Genomic DNA, 21,614 nt, shown 5'->3' on the forward strand with positions numbered 1-21,614 from the left:
GGAGCCTGCTTTGGATTCTGTGTCTCCCTTTCTTTCTGCCCCTCCCCCGCTCATGCTTGCGCTCTCTCTCTCTCTCTCTCTCTCTCTCTCAAAAATAAACATTAAAAAAAAATTTTTTTTTAAAGTGTCATCAGTAGACAAACTAATTAATCCTGAAATGGCCTGTGAGGATTTCAGTTTCTCTATGATTGCACTTCTTGTGTAAAATAGCATCATTTAGAAAAATATTCCAGGATGGTTTATGTTCACATTTTGGTAGTTTCCTCATTATTTACTTAATCTATAATAATTATAAGAAAGCAAATCGTCAGAGTACAAGTATATAAAGTAAATGTTCTCTGATTTTCCTCAGATATTCTCTTCTCCATTTTACTTTTCTTCACTCTGTGGAGTAGTCAGTGCTAAATTTGGTTTGTAGTTTTCCAGAGCTTTTCTTTTTTTTCTTTTAAAATTTTTAATGTTTATTTACTTTTGAGAGACAGGGAGACAGCACAAGCAGGGGAGGGACAGGGATAGAGAGAGAGGGAGACACAGAATCGGAAGCAGGCTCCAGGCTCTGAGCTGTCAGCACAGAGCCTGATGCGGGGCTTGACCTCATGGAGCGCGAGATCATGACCTGAGCCCAAAGTCAGACGCTCAACCAACTGAGCCACCCAGGTGCCCCTCCAGAGCTTTTCAATGTACATATCTTTTTTTTTATACAGGTGACCTTTTTTGTTTGTGCAGATTTGGGCTCATTATTTTAAACTACTGCCTTATAGTAAATGAATATATAGTCATATTAAGCTTATATTAATGAGTATATAGATTTTGTTTTCTATTTACAGTGTCGTAGTGTACACATTCCTATATGTTTTTGTGCACTTGTGTGAATATATTTATAGAAGTTTCAGATTTCTTAGGTTAAAGACTAACTTTTGTAGGTAATTGCCAAATTATTCTCCTTTTATCAGTTTAGGCTCTTAGCAGTTTGAGAGTTCCTGGTTTCTACATCTTTGCCAATTGGTGCCATCAGTCTTTTCAGGACCAGATGAACTGGTCCTATTCTGATTTATAAAACCAATGTCTTGTCATTTTGTTTGCATTTCTTTTATTGAAGTTCCAAAGCAGTTTCATATTTATTGATCATTTTTGTTTTTATCTGTGGACAGTCTGCTCATTTCTTTTGTCTGTTGAGGTGGAGGGGTGGTATCTTTTAAAGTTTAATTCCAAGCACTATAATTAGGGATGCTAACTCATCCAGGTGGGGCATTAGGTTGAAAATGAATTACCAAATCATTTGTCTTAGAGCATTGTCTGTGGAATTATGTTTTTTACAGGTCTTTTTTTTTTTGGTGGGGGAGGGAGGGGCAGAGGGAGAGAAAATCTCAAACAGGCCTCCATGCCCAGTGCTGGGGGGAGCGTTGGCAGGTGGGAGACTTGATCTCATGATTTCATGACTGTGAGCCAAAATCAAGAGTTGGATGATTCTTAACTCAGGCGCCCCACAGGTTTTTGATATTTATGTAGTCCGGTATCACCTTTCCTCCATGGCTCTGGGTTTCATGTCCAACGTCTTAGGGATAACTTTACCCACATAATTATCCCCCCCTTTTTTTGAAAGTTTATTTGTTTTGAGAGAGAATGTGCATGCAAGTGGGGGAGGGGTAGAGAGAGAGGGAGAGAGGGGGAGGGGGGAGAGAGAGAGATTGAGAGAGAGAGAAAGAGAGAGAGAGAGAGAGAGAGAGAGAGAGAGAGAGAGAGAGAGAGAATCCCAAGCAGGCTCCATGCTGAACACGCAGGGCTCTTCTCACAGCCGAGAAAGATCATGACCTGCACTGAAACCAAGAGTCAGTCAGTCAACCAACTGAGCCACCCAGGCACCCCTACCCACATAATTATTCTATTAAATAACTGCATGGTAGTCTCTTTTATGTATGTATATGTTATTTAAGTCAGCAGTTCTCAAACTTTTTGGTCTCATGACCTTTTTATACTCTTAAAAAAGGGCTCCTGGGTGGGCTCAGTAGGTTAAGCGCCAGACTTCGGCTCAGGTGATGATCTCACGGTTCGCGGGTTTGAGCCCCTTGTCGGGCTCTGTGCTAACAGCTCAGAGCTTGGAGCCTGCTTTGGTTTTGTCTCTCCCTCTCTCGCTCTCTCTCTCTGCCCCTCCCCTGCTTGCTCTCTGTCTCTCTGTCTCTCTTTCAAAAATAAACATTAAAAATTTTTTTTTTAAGTTATTGAAGACTTCACAAAGCTTTGGTTATATAGATTTTTATCTATTTCCATTTATTATGTTAGAAAAAGCCGAGAATATGTAAAATTAAATACTCATTTAGAAAATCCATTGTATGTTAATATAAGTATTTATATTTTATTTATTTATTTTGAGAGAGAGAGAGAGAGGGAGGGAGGGAGAAAGGGGCAGAGACAGAGGAAGAGAGAAAATCTCAAGCAGTCTCCACACTGTCATTGCAGAGCCCTGTGCTGGGCTCAAACTCATGAACTGTGAGATCGTGATCTGAGCTGAAGTCGGATGCTTAACCGACTGAGCTACTCAGGCACCCCAACATAAATATTTTATATGAAAAAATATTTAAAAAATATAATGGGAAGTATAGCATCTTTGCATTTTTATAAATCTCTTCAAGTGCCTGACTTAATAGAAGTTAGTTGTATTTTTATAGCTGCTTCTGCATTCAGTCTATGGAGGAGATAACTTGTTTTATATTAAGTATGAGAAAATGTGAAGTCACACAAATTCATGGTTGGAAAATGGAAGAGGGTGTTTAGCCTTTTAAGCTAATGATAGCCATTCTTCTTTGATACTAGGTTTCTTATAGGTCACCTGCAATGTAAAATCTGAAACCATATCCAAGAACCTTTCTTTCTTTCTTTCTTTCTTTTCTTTTCTTTTCTTTTCTTTTCTTTTCTTTTCTTTTCTTTTCTTTTCTTTTCTTTTCCAGTATTTTATTTGTTTTTGAGAGAGAGACAGAGCATGAGTCAGGGAGGTGCAGAGAGAGGGAGACAATCTGAAGCAGGCTCTAGGGTCTGAGCTGTCCGCACAGAGCCCAACACGAGCTTGAACTCTTGAGCAGTTAAGATCATGACCTGAGCCAAAGTTGGACACTTAACTGACTGAGCCACCCAGGTGCCCCTCCAAGAACTTTTCCTACTCTGTTATGTTAAAAAGATCTATTGGTTTGTCTTGCATGTGGAATGGATCTTTTACTCATGCATGATTTTGCAACATCACTGGTCATTTGGAAAACAGTGAGTTATACAGATCTTCTGGATATTGATACTTTTCATTATATAGTATCAAAACAGTAATATTTATATCACTAGTAAACTCACTAAACTTTAGTAAGTTTGTCAAGCTCAACAGGGGCACATGCAGGATTTCCAAAATTCTGATTTTTCTCCTGAAAGCCCACAGTAAAGCATCAGGCTCACTACTTCATTTTCAAGAAATAACCATGGTTTGTCTGTCAGTCATGGTTAAAGTGGTGTGCCATGAAAAAAGTGGCTAATTCATTTCACAGTTCAGTTTTTTAAGCATTGTTCTTTGGTGTGCAGAAGTGTTTTTTTGTCGTTTTTGATTTTTTTGCGGAGTATGAAAAAGACTGTATACAGATTGAAATTTAATGAAACCAATAATTACTGCTTCATCAGTTGTATTCTTAGCTAAAACGTTGTTACTGTGAGAGGTGGTGATAATAAAGGGTATAGTGACTACTAATACAGTTCGGTCCCACTGTATGAAACTTTGTAAGACACCAGCAGATTCACTGCACCATTGCTTTTGTACCATTAGTATAGATGTTAACAGTGAAAAGTAAAAGAATGCCTTAGCATTATTATGAAAATAGTTTTTACTTATCACATCTTCTGATAAGGGTCTGGGGGTCCCCTAAGTGTCTTACAAACCACATTTTGATAACTGATTTAAATGATCCCTTGTTGAAGGCACGTAAGATGTTTCCAAATTTTCCAGTATTAAGAACATTCTTGTACAACGTTTTTGCCTAGTCATCTAATTATTAGGATAAATTTTTGCATGTTTAATGGCTGAGTGCAGTAAAAAAGACAAAAAGACAATTTTGGTATCATGTTTAATTGAGATATAATTGACCTATTATATTAGTTTCAGGTGTAGCACATAACTCAGTATTTATGCATATTGTGAAATGATCACTATAGAAAGTGTACTTAACATCTGCCATGATAGAGTTACAAAGTTTTTTTCCTTGTGATGAGAACTTTTATTGTTTCTTAGCAACTTTCATACACATAATACATTGTTATTAACTGTAGTCACCATGTTGTATGTTACATAGTTAGGAGTTATTTATTTTATAACTGGAAGTTTGTTACCTTTTGACTGCTTTCACCCTTTTTCACCCTACCCCTACGTCTAGCAACCAGTCTGTTCTCTGTGTCTATGAGGTTGGTTTTTTTGTTTTTTAAGATTCCACATATAAATGAGATCATACGGTATTTGTCTTATTTCTTTGTTTCACTTAGTTAGCATAATGCCCTCAAGGTCCATTCAGTGTTGCAAATGACAAGATTTCTTCCCTTTTTGGGGGGGGGGGGTGGGCGAATAAATATCCATGGCGTACATACAACACTTATTTTATCCATTCATTCTTTGATCGACGCTGACGTTGTTTGCACATCTTGACTTTGTAAGTAATGCTGCATGAACATGAGAGTGCATATATTTTTTTTTGTTAGTGTTTTCATTTTATTCCGATAAATAACCCAGAAGTAGAATTGCTAGATGATATGGTAGTTCAATTTTTAATTTTTTGAGGAAAGATTGAATTAATTTTGGAAGACCAAAGTATAGTACTTGACCTTACATTTATGTTTAATAATTTTTATGCCTTTTTTCTTTTTTATCCTCCTTGATAGTGGGTTGGCAAATTCAAATTATCAAGTGGATGTTGAAATGCATCTCATTTTTATGTCAGATTATCCAAACATTAATCATGGAGTTATGAAATATATATATATGTATCTGTTTGGAAACCTATCTTTTGGTAACATTTTTGTCAATGAGAAAATAAAATTCTCCTTTTGAGTTACCTTAGGTATAGTAATTCAGACAATATAATTGTACTAAAGATGTTATCTTGGGATATTTAATTATAACTTTGATGTGACAGGAGTTTATCTTCCAGGTATTAGAATATACTTTTAACAGGTATATACAGATATGGAGAAACTAGTATACATTATTTCAGAATATATCTATGGTAGCATTACTCAATGAATCCCTTTATTTTGTTATTTTCCTATTGGTGTGTTTGAGTAAACAGAATTTATTAATAGTTTCCCCTCTTTTTTAGAAGTCCCATTATCCCCTCTTGGCTAATACCTTTTCATTTCTCTAAAGATCCAGCTTTCTTGTCCCTACTTTCCTTTCTGGTTAAGTACTTCCACTCTTTTTTCTTGAGTAACTGCTTGATATCTTGGTTATAGCACTTAGCACACTGTAATTGTCTCTCTACTACATTTCTGTGAATTACTCTGTGGGATGAGCCTCAATGGGTCTGTAAAGTATAGCAGAGAATCTGTTATGAAGTAGGTATAAAATACATACTTTAAAAATGAAAGAAAACTCATTTTTTGCCAGTGTAATCTACCATTTAAAATTATTCTTAAAACAAATTTTTAATTGTGTTAGAATACACATACCATAAAATTTACCATCTTAACCGTTTTCATCTTACATAACTAAAACTCTGTACTCATTAAACAATTGTGCATTCCCTTTCCTTCTAGCCCCTGCCATTCTACTTTCTGCCTCTGTGAGTTTCATTACTTTAGGTGCCTAATTCAAGTGGAATCATGTTTTGTCTTTTTTGATTGACTTATTTCACTTAATGTCCTCAAGGTTCATTCTCAGAATTTCCTTTTTAAGTCTGATAAGTATTCTACTGTATGTTTGTTTATACCACATTTTGTTTATCTGTTCATCTGTTAGTGAACACTTGGGTTGCTTCCGCCCTTTGGCTATTGTGAAGAATGCTGCTAGGAATGTGAGTGTAATAAAACTACCATTTTTTTTTAATGCTGACTTTTTACTTGTAGATGGGCACTCTGGTTTTTTAAAAATGATAAAAGCAAAACTTGGCAAGCAAACCTTCGGCTGATCTCTAAGTTTGATACTGTTGAAGACTTTTGGGCGTAAGTAACCATTTTAGAATGTTTATTTTATGAATTGTGTAATTTTTCATTTTAAATCACTCATAAAATGAAGGGACGGTGAATAGTTAATAAATATTCATCTGTAGACCTACCTTTTTGTTTTTCCATCTCCTCACAACTGTTTATTTCTCATCATTTAGAAAGCTTCAGTCTCATCATCCTTTCACCCTGTGTATATTCTTTATTCCTTGTCCCAAAAGATTCTTCTTTTGAAAGTCCTTTATTGCTTCTAGAACTTTGACAATTTGTTGGAACATGTCCTTTTCTTGGTTGCCTAGATACATCTGTCCTATACTTCAGAGCTTTGTTAGGTTCCCATTTGTGCAAATTCTTTTTGGTATAACATCTGGGATTTCCTGTAGTAAGGATTCTGAGATTTAAAAAACTGAAGTCCTCAAAATTCAGGTTTGTCCAAGTGTCTTTGATGTTAGTTGATCAACTTCAAGAAGAATAGTTGAAATACCTTTGAGATTTTGTTTCAGATTTAGCAAAAAGTTCAGATTTGGGGGTCAAACCTTTGCTTGACTCAGTATAAAATTGTAAAGTCTTTTCAAGACGTTTTATAATATTGATTCTTTAAAACAAAGTTAATTTAGTATGTAATTTTATTTGGAAAGTAATTTCCATTTCAAAGATAAAACTTGTTTAAAAAGATTTTTAAGAGCTGTAAATTAACTAGCAGTTACCTAAAAATTCTAATTTGTACATCTGGTATATTTTTAGATCATGTATCTGTATTGAATCAATGAGCAGCTCTTCTGTATTAACATAACCATATGCCTGAGTATATTTTGCCCACACTAAGAACAGATTGTCAGAAGATTCATATATGTATACTTCCTCCAGGACAGAAACAGTATTCTTTTGTATCTTTCCAGTGCTTTGCCCATAATAGATATTTAGTATACGTTTGAATCACTGAGGAAAAAAAGCATAGAATAATTAGAGAAAACCGTAAAATTGTGAAGTAGGCAAGTAGGCACTTTAAGAGTGGTCACTTCATATTGCAATCATTGACTTTTTTTTTTTAAAGTAATGAAACTATATTTAAATCCCCAGTTATTCATAGATCTGGTTGTCTAGTTAAACTAGGGTTATTTTGCCCTTCATCAAAACATCAGATGATTTTTTTCCCCCTTAATTGTATTTGAGTCTTCTAAACCAAGTCCCCTATGGAGGAGGAAGAGCAAGAGTCTTGAACCATTTCCCCCACGGAATCAGAGCTGCGTTTATTTAGTTTGGTTAGCTTTCACCATTGTACATAATTAGGTTTCTAAGTGGGCCTCTAATTTAGAATATGGCTGTACACTTTAGTTATGTGTAAGCAATGTCATTGCATAGTGGACTTTTATAGTGTAATTTAGACATATGAAGGAATCCTTTAGCTTTCTGTGAGTATCTAAGCACTTCTTAATTTCTCATTTTTTTTCTGGCAGATGTAGTGGTAAACAACTGTTGAGCCCTTTGGGATTTATGCAGTTTTGTCTATAGTGTTCTGATTCTGTTTAGATTGTGTCATTACAAATTTTCATTACTGTAAACTTGCTAAGAGACCTTAGAGCATCATGAATGAGAAAGGAGGCACATAAAGAAGCATTGGTCATATCTACCTTGAATGCCATTGAAGACAGCTACTCCACCCTGTCCATTAATTTTATAAAGTAGTGGTCCTAATTTTATAGTTACTGTTAGTATCCAGGCCTCTGTTGTTGCCTAGAGGGAGCTGCCAGTGATAATGTAGTTTGGGAAGAGTGACCGTTAAATAGAGTAACTCAACAAGCCTTATTCAGCCTTATGCTACCTTCTACCAAATTGAATTTATATATTACCCTGTGGAATTGATTCAAAGGATGCCAGAATCTTTCTTAAGACTACTTGAAGTATTTCTAGACTTGTTTAAAATAGCATCAAGAGAATCTGACTAAAGATAACAGCATTGTCCATGGTCTGCAGATGTAGTAAAGATCATATTTCTGCATCTGATATTGGAGACAGGCAAAGCATTCTTACTCTGCTGCCAATTTTATAATAATTTTGCTAAAAGAAACTTTAGAAGACCAAATGATTTAGCCTTCTACCTTCAGGCTAGTGAGTATCTAAGTCATCTCAAGTGTTACTCTGTTACATTGATATTTTGAGAGAGAGAGAGAGAGAGAGAGAGTACATTTATTTATTTATTTTGAGAGAGAGTGCCAGTAGGGAAGGGGCAGAGAGAGAAGGAGAGAGAGAATCCCAAGCAGGCTCTGTGCTGTCAGTGCAGAGTCAGATGCGGGGCTTGAGCTCATGATCCGTGAAATCATAACCTGAGTTGAAACCAAGAAGTCAGGCTTAAGCGACTGAGCCACTCAGGTGCCCCTCTACCCTATGTTTAAGGGATTAAAATCACAAGGAGTAGGTCCTGGAACTGTTGTTTTGTTTTGAAAGCTTCCCAAACGATTGCTATGCTGACTGACTATTAATGATTGTGATATTTGAGACCCATTGGTCTGTTCTACTCTTGGATACCTTCATGGATGTTAGTGTTATTTTATTTCAGTCATGCAGTCCTGATAGTTGGGAAATGTATCTTGCTTTCTCTTGGTTTGTCTTATGTGCTGAAAAAAAATTTTTTTTACATTTATTTTTGAGAGAGAGAGACAGAACACAACTGGGGGAGGGGCAGAGAGAGAAGGAGACAGAGAATCTGAGCTGTCAGCACAGAGCCGGACACAGGGCTCGAACTCATAAACTGTGAGATCATGACCTGAGCCGAGGTTGGACGCTTCACCAACTGAGCCACCCAGGCATCCTCTTAAGTGTTTAAAACTACTTGTTAATAGCGCCATAAATTCTTTCACGTATTTAAAGCCACCTCATCCCACCTAGTCTCAGATTCTCATACATACATATGTATACATTGAGTTAACTAATACATCAAAATATACTTTTGTCAAAATAAAATCATTAAAAATATTGCCTTGGAAATCATCAAATGCTGATTCTTGAACTGACCATTATTAAGGTATCTCTTTGGTCCAGTTCAGAAATTGACTCAGTAGAAAAACGAGTAAACATAAACTTTTATCTTTTGATTTTTATCATATTCTCTAAACGTATATGTGAGCACCTAAACTCTGCATTACATATTTTATGTTTATAATTGTCCTTTTGTTTTACCTAGTCTGTACAACCACATCCAGTTGTCTAGTAATTTAATGCCTGGCTGTGACTACTCACTTTTTAAGGTATGTTTAATCGGTGATTTCATATATTTTAAGACTGGACCATTCAGTTATTCATTAAGAACTCTTGTCAGAAACTTAGGAATAGTTAATGCTCTGAGGTTTTCTGAGGTTTGGAGAATAATTAAATTAGTTTTACTAGACTTTAGCATTAACCAATTTTGGCTTATTGCTATAAATAATTGAAATTGAGAGTCTGACTCTGGGTACACACTGTCGTTGATTTTTGCAGAGAGCTTTGATATCCAGTCTAGTCTCTTTATATATTTGAGTAGACCAAAGTAAGTCCAGAGTTTGTCAAGAATTCTTAACTTGGGGTGCATTGGTCCTTGGGATATTTATAAGTGGGTTCTGTCAAGTGGTAGGGGGGTTGGAGGGGCATTCATTAACTCTGAAATTGCATAATTTTTACATAGATTTTTTAGGCATAGAAATGTATGTAATTTTTCAAAGTTATCTGTTACTCAGTGTTTAAGAACCTCCAAATTAAATGAAATCCAAGGTTTGATAGCTAGAAGTGTCTAAGTCAAGTCTCTAATTCTCCAATCCCATGCTTCTGGCTTTAATTCTTGTATGCTTTTCCCCCCACTACATCAGTAAGTTTTATGGAGAATAAAGTAAAAAGTTGACAGAGTTGTTGCTTGCTCTTTCTAGTGATCTCTTCAGTTAAAGTAACAATTTTGTCTGATATTGTTATCTACTAACCTTTTAGGATGGTATTGAGCCTATGTGGGAAGATGAGAAAAACAAACGAGGAGGACGATGGTTAATTACATTGAACAAACAGCAGAGGCGAAGTGATCTGGATCGCTTTTGGCTAGAGACAGTAAGGTTTTAAAATTATGAAGTAGTTTTGGCATATTAAAACTTACTTTGCATTGCATTTTACATTGATTACCTAATTGAAAAGATAAGAATGCCCACCCTATAAAATCTAAGCCAGCAATTAGTTTTGTTCTATCATGTGAATACTGTATATTTTACATACTGGTACAGTGAAACCGTGTACCACATTACAGATCAGATAGAAGGTGATTGGCAGTTGACTCTCACCTTCCACAGTAAGCTCATCCTGGTCATTTCATTAACTTCAAAATTATAGAGCCTCACATTTTGTATGATGTAAGTTTTTACAACCCTGTTAGAGTATTACTTTGTATACTAAATTTTTTATATCAGTGAAGCAAACAGTGAAATTGTAGCTTGGTATTATGCATCTTCTATGTTGTGATATAATCTGGAAATTTGGCTTTATAAGATGTAAATTAAATAAGAAATAATTGACATTTTGTATAGTGAGAAGTCCTAAACCCCAAGCTGTCAGGAATAAGGATGATAGTCTCTTGTGTATTTTCAGCATTCGGCACAGTGTCTTGCTTATAGTTAGCACTTACTAAATTAAGCAGTTAGTGAATATTTGAATGAATAGGAGGATTTTTTTGGTAAATGGAGAAACTTAATTTTGCTTTTGTGGGAGATTATCAGTAAATACCATTTTAGAATTCCACGTTAAAGTTTTGTAAGATGACAAAAGTTCTGGAGATGGATGGTTGTGATAGTTGTGAATATACTTACACCACTGAACCGTTCCCTTAAAAATGGTTAAAGTGGTTTAATGTCATGTGTCATCTATACTCAAAAAAATTTTTTTAAGGGTTAAAATGGTAAATTTTTAAAAATTCTTTATTAAATGGTAAATTTTATATATATTTGCCACAATAAAAAAAATTAGAAAATGGCTCTGAAAAACCGCAAGAACAAGAGGCAGTTAATCTAACCATGAGTAACTATTTGGTTATTTTTAATATAATGACAACTCTTCAGTCATTCTATTATATTAATATTTGTTTGCTGACAAGTGTAAGCAGCAGCAGAGCAAATGAATATTAAGATAATTTGCCTTTTATATGTCCCCTGATATCAATTGCCCCATTTGCTGAAAAAGTTAAAACAACTGTTAGTGTTCTTGTTATTAAATAAAGAAACATGTGAATTCTTAAAAAGTCAGGACAAAGAGCTATAAACATAAATATAATTTAGACATTCAAGAAGTCAACTTGATTTAGAAACTTTCTTAATTTTGTATGTATACACATACATAAGGGACATTTGCAGTTTAATAAGCAGTATATAATCTATTTAATTTGGGATTAACTTTTTTTTTAAGCTGCTGTGCCTTATTGGAGAATCTTTTGATGACTACAGTGATGATGTATGTGGAGCTGTTGTTAATGTTAGAGCTAAAGGTGATAAGATAGCAATATGGACTACTGAATGTGAAAACAGAGAGGCTGTTACACATATAGGGTAAGTTTTGCTGTTTGTACACTTCCTTTAAAATATTAAGATAACTAAAAGCAGAAGTACTGTTATTTATAGCTTTAAAAATACTTGGATTCGTAGATCATTATTTTCCTTGTGTTTTCATAAACACTTTAATAATCTTGAACTACTCTAGTGGTTTTTAGTGTCTTGTTCATATTTTTTTTTAATTTTTGTAAAATTCTTTTTCCTAGCAATGGAGTATATAATCACCAGAACCCTGAATTCTGGTGTGTGGCATTTTGTTCATTTATCAAATGAGAATATTAAGTCTTTTTTCTATTTTAAAACCATAACATAACATGAATATGTAACACCCATAATAGTTCAGTGAGCATTGACAAGTGGTATATGTGTATCCTGTGCATGTTTTGTAATCACTGTACATAACATTTTCAGTGAAATTTAAGTGATAGTATCTTAATTTTGTCCATATTTAAAACCCACATGTATATGTTTTGACACTTTTTTTGGTAAATACTGTTCCTTGCAAAAATTGCCTGTTGTTTTCCCCTCAAAATGTTGTCAGTGTTAACTGGGAATTTCTTTTCACTACATTTAAATTAGAAAAATTTGGGGCGCCTGGGTGGCGCAGTCGGTTGAGCGTCCGACTTCAGCCAGGTCACGATCTCGCGGTCCGTGAGTTCGAGCCCCGCGTCAGGCTCTGGGCTGATGGCTTAGAGCCTGGAGCCTGTTTCCGATTCTGTGTCTCCCTCTCTCTCTGCCCCTCCCCCGTTCATGCTCTGTCTCTCTCTGTCCCCCCAAAAAAATTAACTTTGAAAAAAAAATTAAAAAAAAAATTAGTAAAATTTGACTTTAAATTTTGTATTAAAATTATGTATTGGTCATAGGTCACAGAATGTTCGGTTTACCCTTTGTGATTTCTTTTTTTTTTTTCAAACATTATGAATTCTCCTATGAACATAATTCCTTTCTTTATTAAAAAAAAGTATGGGGATTTTCCAGGTTTTGTTCTACAGAGGTTTTCAGTAAAAGAAGTTGACTGTTAATTTGTCATCACGTTCTTTTTTTTTTTTTTTTTTTAATACTTATTTTGAGAGAAAGCATGAGCAGGGGAGGGGAGAGAGAGGGAGAAAGAGAATCTCAAGCAGGCTTTGCCCTGTCCTGTCAGCGCAGAGCCCCATGCATGCCTCGATCCCACGAACTGTGAGATCATGACCTGAGCCGAAGTCAAGAGTCAGATGCTTAACTGACTGAGCCCCCCAGTGCCCCAATTTGTCATCATATTCTTAATCTTTCTGTCAGCATCAAAACTTAATAGTTGTGGGGATTTCATGTTGGAAATCAATTAAAAAAATGAGCATGAATTTTCTTTCCTGTGAAAATCTTGTATTTGTGTCAATATTAAAAATTATTGAAATCTTTGTAAAACATTTGACTTCAGTTTTTCAAGGGAAGATTATTAATTAATTTATTTATTTTGAGTGAGACCAAGAACACGAGCAGGGAAGGGTCAGGGAGAGAGGGAGAATCCCAAGCAGGCTCCACGTGGTCAGTGTACAGAGTGAGACTGGGGGCTCAAACTCAGGAGCTGCAAGATCATGACGACCTGAGCCGAAATCAAGTCAGTCCTTCACTTAACCTCATGAGCCACTCAGGTGCCCTGGGAAGATTTTTTAAAAATTTTTTTATTTTTTTATTCTTCCAAGTTATATGGCTCAGTGCAGTGCTCTGGCTTTCTGGCATTTTTAATGATTATGTATAATGGAAAAGAATACATTGTTTCATAATATACATCTGATAATGGTTATAATTTTAGTTATGAAATTATTTTTAGAACCTTTATTTGAAGGAAGGTAGAATCTTCTGGAAGGTGGAGTATGAATAAAATTGCCCTAGTATCCTATTGGAGAATTTAGCTCCATGAAAATATATATCCCTTTTATTTTATTTTGGTGTTTATTTTTGAAGTTTTGCTATTTTTTCTTTAGAATAAATATCTATATTCCTAACTTTACCTGTCATGCTCTCTATGATCTGTCCCCAATTTTACCTTGTCAGCCTTTTTGCTCATATTTTCTTCCTTAAGGACTGTCGCCACACAGCCTTAGTTTTGTTCCCCAGCCTTCAGATGTGTTTCATTTTCTCAGCATTTTACTTTTAACCTCGTGACTTTTAAAGGGGAACTTTCTCTAATTTCAAAGATGAGATTAGATCATCTTTGTTAGTATCACAACCCCTATACTTACTCACTTTTGGCACTCATCATAGTTTATTCTTAAAATAGAGTCACATGTTATTTGGAAAGTAGGTTGCAGAGTTAGTATATAAGGCAGAAATCATGTATATAAATTACCCTCAAAATGCCATAAAGTAATAAGTATGATAAATGTAATTTGCAGTATCATACAATATTTATTATGTGTTATATGAAAAATATAATTGTAGCATTTTAGAGAGAATTAAAGTAGACCTATGTAGGCATTAATTTTATATAAATTATGCATGTGATATAGCTCTACCCTATGTATGTGGGATTATTTGTTTATAAATAATCAAATACTATAAACACCCAGGAACTGTCCATACTTTGCTTATTATTGATTTATTAATAATTACAATGCCTGATAACATCCTGATAACACAGTAGAATCTCAAATATTGTTTAAGTGATTAGCCAAGATTGTTGTGGAAATGAAGAGTATATTTTTTTGAAAGGAAAAGTGCATGCAATGTCCTGTTTCACTCTCTAGATATTTTTTATATATAAAGAATAATCTGAATTTGGTGTGTGTGAATAAAAATTAACAGCTCCTTTTTTCTTTTGCTTCTTCTAGGAGGGTATACAAAGAAAGGTTAGGACTTCCTCCAAAGATAGTGATTGGTTATCAGTCCCATGCAGACACAGCTACTAAGAGCGGCTCCACCACTAAAAATAGGTTTGTTGTTTAAGAAGACACCTTCTGAGTATTCTCATAGGAGACTGCGTCAAGCAATCGAGATTTGGGAGCTGAACCAAAGCCTCTTCCAAAGCAGAGTGGACTGCATTTAAATTTGATTTCCATCTAAATGTTGCTAAGATATAAGAGAAGTCTCATTCGCCTTTGTCTTGTACTTCTGTGTTCACTTTTTTTTTTTTTTTGGCTAGAGTGTCCATTATCCCAATCAAAGAATTACAGTACACATCATCCCCAGAATCCATGAATGTGTTCCTGGCCCACTCTGTAATAGCTTAGTAGAATTACCATTATAAACACATTTTACCCATCCACAATATTCAAAAAAGAACTTGCATTTCTATACCTTAAAGGAAAAAATTCTGTTTATGTTCCATTGTATGCAGGAGCATATTTTGCTGGTTTGAAAGAGTATGATGCATACAGTTTTCTAGCAATTTTCTTTGTTTCTTTTTACAGCATTGTCTTTGCTGTACTCTTGCTGATGGCTGCTAGATTTTAATTTATTTGTTTCCCTACTTGATAACATTAGTGATTCTGATTTCAGTTTTTCATTTGTTTTGCTTTTGTTTTTTTCCTCATGTAACATTGGTGAAGGATCCAGGAATATGACACAAAGGTGGAATAAACATTAATTTTGTGCATTCTTTGGTAATTTTTTTGTTTTTTTGTAACTACAAAGCTTTGCTACAAATTTATGCATTTCATTCAAATCAGTGATCTATGTTTGTGTGATTTCCTAAACATAATTGTGGATTATAAAAAAAAAATGTAACATCATAATTACATTCCTAATTAGAATTAGTATGTTTTTGTATCTTTATGCTGTATTTTAACACTTTGTATTACTTAGGTTGTTTTGCTTTGGTTAAAAAATGGCTCAAGTAGAAAAGCGGTCCCATTCATATTAAGACAGTGTACAAAACTGTAAATAAAATGTGTACAGTGAATTGTCTTTTAGACAACTAGATTTGTCCTTTTATTTCTCCATCTCTATAGAAGGAATTTGTATTTCTATTGCCAGGCAGTCTCTATTGTGTCTTATAGTGTCTTCCACGTGAACAGCATAAGTTTGGAGCACTAGTTTATTATGTTTATTATAATTTTTAATAAATTGAATAGGTAGCATCATATATATGGAATTAAATTGATGTGACTATCTTTGTTTTTTTTTTATAAAGGAAGGCATAGTCCTTCAGTCATAGGTAAATAATGTACTCTTAATGTATTAAAACACAAGAGAATTGTTATCTTGGTGCATTACCATTTGATTGGTAGGAATGGTAGTTGTAAAACTTGGTTGCTGAATTGAGATGTTCTTTTGTAAGTGTCAAAATGATAGCATAGGGAAAGAGTACAGGTGGTGGGGGCATATACATTAAGAATTTTGTTAGTGTTGCTGTCTAAATAGAATGGAATAAACAGGTACGAAGACTTATATTTATATTGGTAAATTGGTGTAGTATGGTTTTATGTAAATTTGAAACGTGATCTACTCTTTGTAGGCATTTGAAAGCACATTTGAAAAATTTTGTATATAGTTGTGTATTTCAGATGCAGTAAAATGAAATGGCTATTCTAGATAGAATGAAAATGATTAGATGAGAGGAAAATTTGTGTTTAAATAGTCATTATGAATTAATCATTTAAGAACTGAAAAGTTTGACAAAACTCATATAAAGTAAACATGAAATTAATAGTATTGACTTCATTGAAGAATTTTAAAACTTCAGTTTAAAGGGTGCCACAGGCTACCATCTGAGTACTCTCAATACCACAGACACCTCTTGTTCAGTATTCTAGAAACACTGAATCTCTTGTGTTTATAATCTTACTAGACTATAGCTAATATCTGCTGCTTAAGCTTGGGTGCTTGGTTAAGTGATTTATTGTCTGTGTTGATATGTGTAGTTGTGAGCACTTCAAGAGCTTGCTTATAAGTGATGGTGGTGTGTTGGCAATGGGTGGGATTGGAGTAGTATATCTATTAGAAATTAATGCTCTAGTTCCTTAATTCTAAGATGCAGTCCATTTGAAGAAGCATCAGCTTTCAGGAGTGGAGGAGGAATAATGCATTAAATGTACACATTTCTGAATTTTAAAAAACCTGGTTTATAACAAGCATTTGATTATCCTTATCATTACCATTTTAGAATCATAATCAGTTTTATTTTAAGTCTTTTCCCAGTGGGTGGGGAGGATGATAAATTACTGAGTCACTTTTGGCAGATGCCACCTAAGTATTACAGTGACTTGCAACTTTTCATAATTTCATTAGCGTCTTTTCTAAATATAAGATTAGACTATATGATTTTTCTAACTTTTTTCTCCCTGTCCAACAGGATATTATAAATAAATATATTTTCATAATAGAGAATTAAAATCTTTTAACAGAAGAATTGTAATTAATTGTAGGGTGTGACATATTTAACCAATTTAATTGTTAATCCAGTTCTACAGAAGGATTTGAGACATACTGTATAAGAATTAAGTAATTACAATACTTATGTAATGCTTACTTTGTGCCAGACAGTGTTCTAAGCACTTTACATGCACTTTAACCTGCACAGTAATTATTTGATGTAGGTGCTGTTATCCCTATTTTATAGATGAAACAGAAGCAGTGAGGATGTAAGTCACTGTACAGCTTATAAATTGCAAAGTGTGGATTTCATTCCAGAGACCCTGTAAATCACATCATACTCTTAATCTTAATAGTGTAGAGCCTATCTTAAAGTCTGTGGTAAATCACATCAGATTGTAGTCATTTTATAGGCAAGGCATTTTACTTACATTTTATTTCCTTTGGTAATGAAAACGTAAGATAGTCCCCCTAGGCTCACTCTGTTAGCAATCAACTAAATTAATCATCTGGAGGAGTTTTGAGAATGTGGAGAAAAAGATACAGGAGTTCACAGATACTGTTCAGTTGTATCAGTTAAGTGGATATTTTCATATACAACTTTTAAGTGTCTATATCCTGTTATCTTCTAAAATAAATGGTAAAATAAAGCAAAATTTTCAAGTTGATAGGAGTAAAGGTTCTTAAATACCATAGTTTGCATTTAAAAGGATAATTTTCTAAGGCAGTGTGATAATGCGATGTTTTACATTTTAAAATTAAAACAAGTTAATAACAAGTCTCTGTGCTACTTTTTATCTCTAATTGTTACGGAGTGTCTTCATTATTTAGGAGGGGGAAAAAACAACTGAGTTTTCTCACTCAAGAGTCAGATTCTAGACAAATGCAAGATTTTAGATCAGATAGACATTAAAAAACAAAACACTGGGTCATTGCAATCCAGTGTCTCTGTGCACCAGTTAGAAATTGAGAATGTATAGAAATTTCTACAGCAATTTGATATTGCTGTTCCATTAAAGTTTATCATTTTTCTAGTAATTTTTGAAAACGTGTTTTACAAAAATGTTTTTGACAGCAATTTAGGCGTTGAAACTGGTCCTTCACATATAATTTGAGAAACACTACTCTTAGGTGGTTTTCCTCAGGAGCCAAGGCCAGCTCATTTGCCCATCCTTCCCTAAAACAACTAGGTTTGTTATTCATCTCCTCACAACTATTGGACTTGGTGTCAAAATTTCATTTCTAAACTGTAGCATCTTTAAATAATACTGTGTGGTATCCTGCTTACTATGAATTCCAAAGTAGACATTAGGCAGCCTTCCTAGTTACCTTGGGTAGTTTATACTTCAGTGTTCCTGTTGCTATTCCATTGCTAGAAGCAAGAAATGAAATTGCAGGCATGCGATCACATGTGGTACTAGGTTTTTCTTTTTAATTGAGAGGAACCAATTTTCACATTTTAATCTTGTCCTGTTTCTTTTAATTCAGAACTTGTAATTCCTCATAGTTTTGCACAGAGGTTCCCCCTCCCCCTCCCCCCCCAAGATATGTATTGAGTGGTTACATTTGTTGTGTTCTAGGTGAGGGGCCTAACAGCAGAAAACAGAATGAACTAGACTCTGCTTCAAACTTTTAAAAGCAGACATGTCTTAAAAATAAACATCTCTCCATAAGGTTCTACAGTTTTTGTTATTGAAATAGAACACCTAGGGTCTCTGTTACTAGGGATTAGTAGTATGGAGGTACATAGAAGGTGAGGTGGTTTAACCATGAGTGAACATCACACTAGGTAGGACTAAACCCTCGCAGGCAAAGAACAGCTTTTGCAAGACTTAATTTTTATATTACTGAAATCTATGATTGTCCAAGAAAAATTTGGTTCTTTTTTGGTTATGTGATTTTACTTTTTAATAATTACAACTTTCATTTAACATACTGAGTATTGTGAAACATTTTAAATGTGATTGTGTCTACATTGGCATGGTTGTATAGGTCCTCTAGCCACCTCCCCAAAATACCTAAAGTGTTTTTTCCTTTCACATTTGACCAAACAATGCATGCTTATTGTATTTTGACTACAGAAAGGTAGAAGGTGAAAATTTCCTTTCTTGTTCAAACCCACTCTTTTTTCAAGGTACCTCTCAAATTTCTAGTAAATGTCTAAATTTCTGTGCACACACCAGACACATGTGTGTGCACATGTGTGTAACTTTTCTTTGGACACAGATCATTTTGGTAGCATTTTCTCATTTAATAATTTTGGACATTTTTACCTTGAATTGCACATATAGAACATTGTTTTTATTCTTTGTCTAGTGATCCATTGTGTGAATGTATGCCTTATTGGAGGACTGCTTGCCTGCTTTCCTTCCTTGTAATTTTTGCCTTTATAGTCCCCACTGTAAATTGTCTTATCTTGTATACTGTGTTTTTTTGCTGTGTGTAAAGAAAACAGTTTTCTGTTCTTTAGCTAAGTGGCACTTACTCTTTCCCTCTTCCACACCAGACTGTTTGAAACTACATACATGAATTATCATCAGTTTTGTAATTGTCCTGTAGTGCTTCTTTGCAAGTTTTCAGTTTTGGTCCTCATGATATCTTTCTGATTCGTTTTTAATTGCATTACTTTCTTCTAATGAGCCAACATTGTTATAATTACAAGTAGTTTTTCCCAAAGACAAGCAATAAGCTAGTAATTCTATTTTAGACCTGTAAACGTTGAAAGAGCTTGAATCAAATACATTGATATTGGACCCTGTTTTATTTTTAAGCAGTGTAATGAATTTAACTCCATAATTTTTAAAATGAGAGCATTTCCCGAACACATCTATATATTTTTATAACCTTTTCCCCTTGGCATTTGGTTTTGTTTTTAAGGGCTTTTTTTTTTCCCTTTATATTTGTTTTCAATCTTTGACTCTGTTTTAAGTAAATGGTTTCCGTGAAATGCCTGTGTGTTTTGTTTTGGTACAGGATACACTATAAAATACATGAGGCATAAGATATTGTTCCAACTTGACCCTGCTCTGCGTTGTCTCATGTCAAGGCATTAAGTGTATTACATACACATTTGGGGCTTTTTCTGTGTTCTGGCACTGCCTTTCAGATAATGACTATGGTTAAATACTGCAGTGTCCTGTGCTTTTTCAAGCATGAGGAATTTGTAATTGAGCCAGAATGACCTTTAAGGGAATCACGAGTTTTCATTTCACATGCTTTTTCTTCTTTCAGGAAACCACTAATTATTGACCTCCTCCTCATGCTTTTTTTAAAGTGCTGCTCTTTATAAAGTTTCTGTCTATAAATATTAATGCGTTCCATTTCTTCTTAGGTTATCCATTCTGTCACTTTATTTGTGACAGTGACTTCAAGTATTTGTCCTTAGGTATAACCTTCCTCTTGTGCTTCAGATCTGTGTCTCCCTGCCTACTGGACCTCTTATGTTGGGGTCAGCAAACTACAACTCATAGGCTATATTTGGTCTGCATTCTGTTTTGTAAATAAAGTTTTATTAAAACATAGCCTCATCCATTTGTTGATGTATGTCTGTGGCTGTTTTTGTGCTACAATGGCGGAGTTGGCTAGTTGTGACAGACTGTGTAGCCTGCGAAGCCTAAGATATTTACTGAATTGAATTAGAGATTTCTAATCTTAATTGAAAAAGATTTTTTTTTTTTAAGTTTGATCCTTACCCTTACCCTAAATGTTTTGTGGTGATGATGTTACTGGCAGAAACCAAATATCTTATCCTCTTTCAACTTCCTTTTCACCTCTAGCAAACCTCTAGCTCCATCCCCACTTGATCAAAGCTTTGTTATCAACACAATTAAATGTGATTTGCGTTGTTACTTTCTTTCACCTTCCACTCACACAATTTCTGAGTCTACTGCTGTTTTCTCTAATTGTCCCTTTGGGTTTTTATACTAAAAGACATCCCAACTGACCTCCCTACTTTTTGTCCATGGCTTCACTTACTGTTTTATCTGCATATTAAGACTTACTGCTCTTTTGAAAGCAAAGTAACCGGAGTTTTCTCCAACTGGAAAATGCTGGAGCTTATGTACTCACTATCAAAGTGATAGTTGGTGTTTTTAATTGTAAAAATGATTGCAAAGTGGTTTTGAATTATCTAAGAAAACTTGTACTCTGTGGGACTATCTTACTAATATACTTACTGTATTATCTAAAGCAGCACGTGTGTGCATTTGTTTGTTCCTTGTTTTATTACAGGAAGTAGAAGAATGAAGAAAGGAGGGAAATGGAAGAAAAAATTAAGCCAAAAGTAAAGTTAGCAATGTAAAATGCATTCATCCCATAAAGTCAATCTAGTGACCAAATAAAAGGGAGAAGCAAGTAACTCGGAGATGCTAATATGCTTGGGCAACTCCCATTTGTGGCCACAATATGTGCTGTAAGTAATTTAACAGGCTATGCCAAAGGAAGACAGGAGCCAGTACATACTCCATAAAATGATTAAAGGAAAAAAACAGCTACCTGCTCCAGAAAAGCACACACATGCTTTGGAGTCTGACAGCCTGAGTTCAGATTCTAGTTCTGCCATCTATTAGATACCTAAAACTAGTCAAGTTTGTT

General features: G+C 34.5%; 1 protein-coding gene across 4 annotated transcripts in view; it reads left to right on the top strand.

Annotated features, from left to right (window-relative positions):
• EIF4E (eukaryotic translation initiation factor 4E) overlaps positions 1-21,209 on the top strand; it is a 51,866-nt gene extending 30,657 nt beyond the window's left edge. For all 4 annotated transcript variants that reach the window (XM_047855778.1, XM_047855777.1, XM_047855774.1 and 1 more), the window contains 5 exons: positions 6,082-6,177; positions 9,359-9,422; positions 10,132-10,245; positions 11,587-11,726; positions 14,540-21,209. In XM_047855778.1, the coding sequence (XP_047711734.1) occupies positions 6,082-6,177; positions 9,359-9,422; positions 10,132-10,245; positions 11,587-11,726; positions 14,540-14,654 (529 nt within the window). In that variant the 3' untranslated portion in view covers positions 14,655-21,209. The remainder of the gene's footprint in view (positions 1-6,081; positions 6,178-9,358; positions 9,423-10,131; positions 10,246-11,586; positions 11,727-14,539) is intronic.
• Positions 21,210-21,614: the final 405 nt, after the last annotated feature.

Source organism: Prionailurus viverrinus, chromosome B1 (assembly GCF_022837055.1).
Source record: "Prionailurus viverrinus isolate Anna chromosome B1, UM_Priviv_1.0, whole genome shotgun sequence".
Taxonomy (NCBI): Eukaryota; Metazoa; Chordata; class Mammalia; order Carnivora; family Felidae; genus Prionailurus; species Prionailurus viverrinus.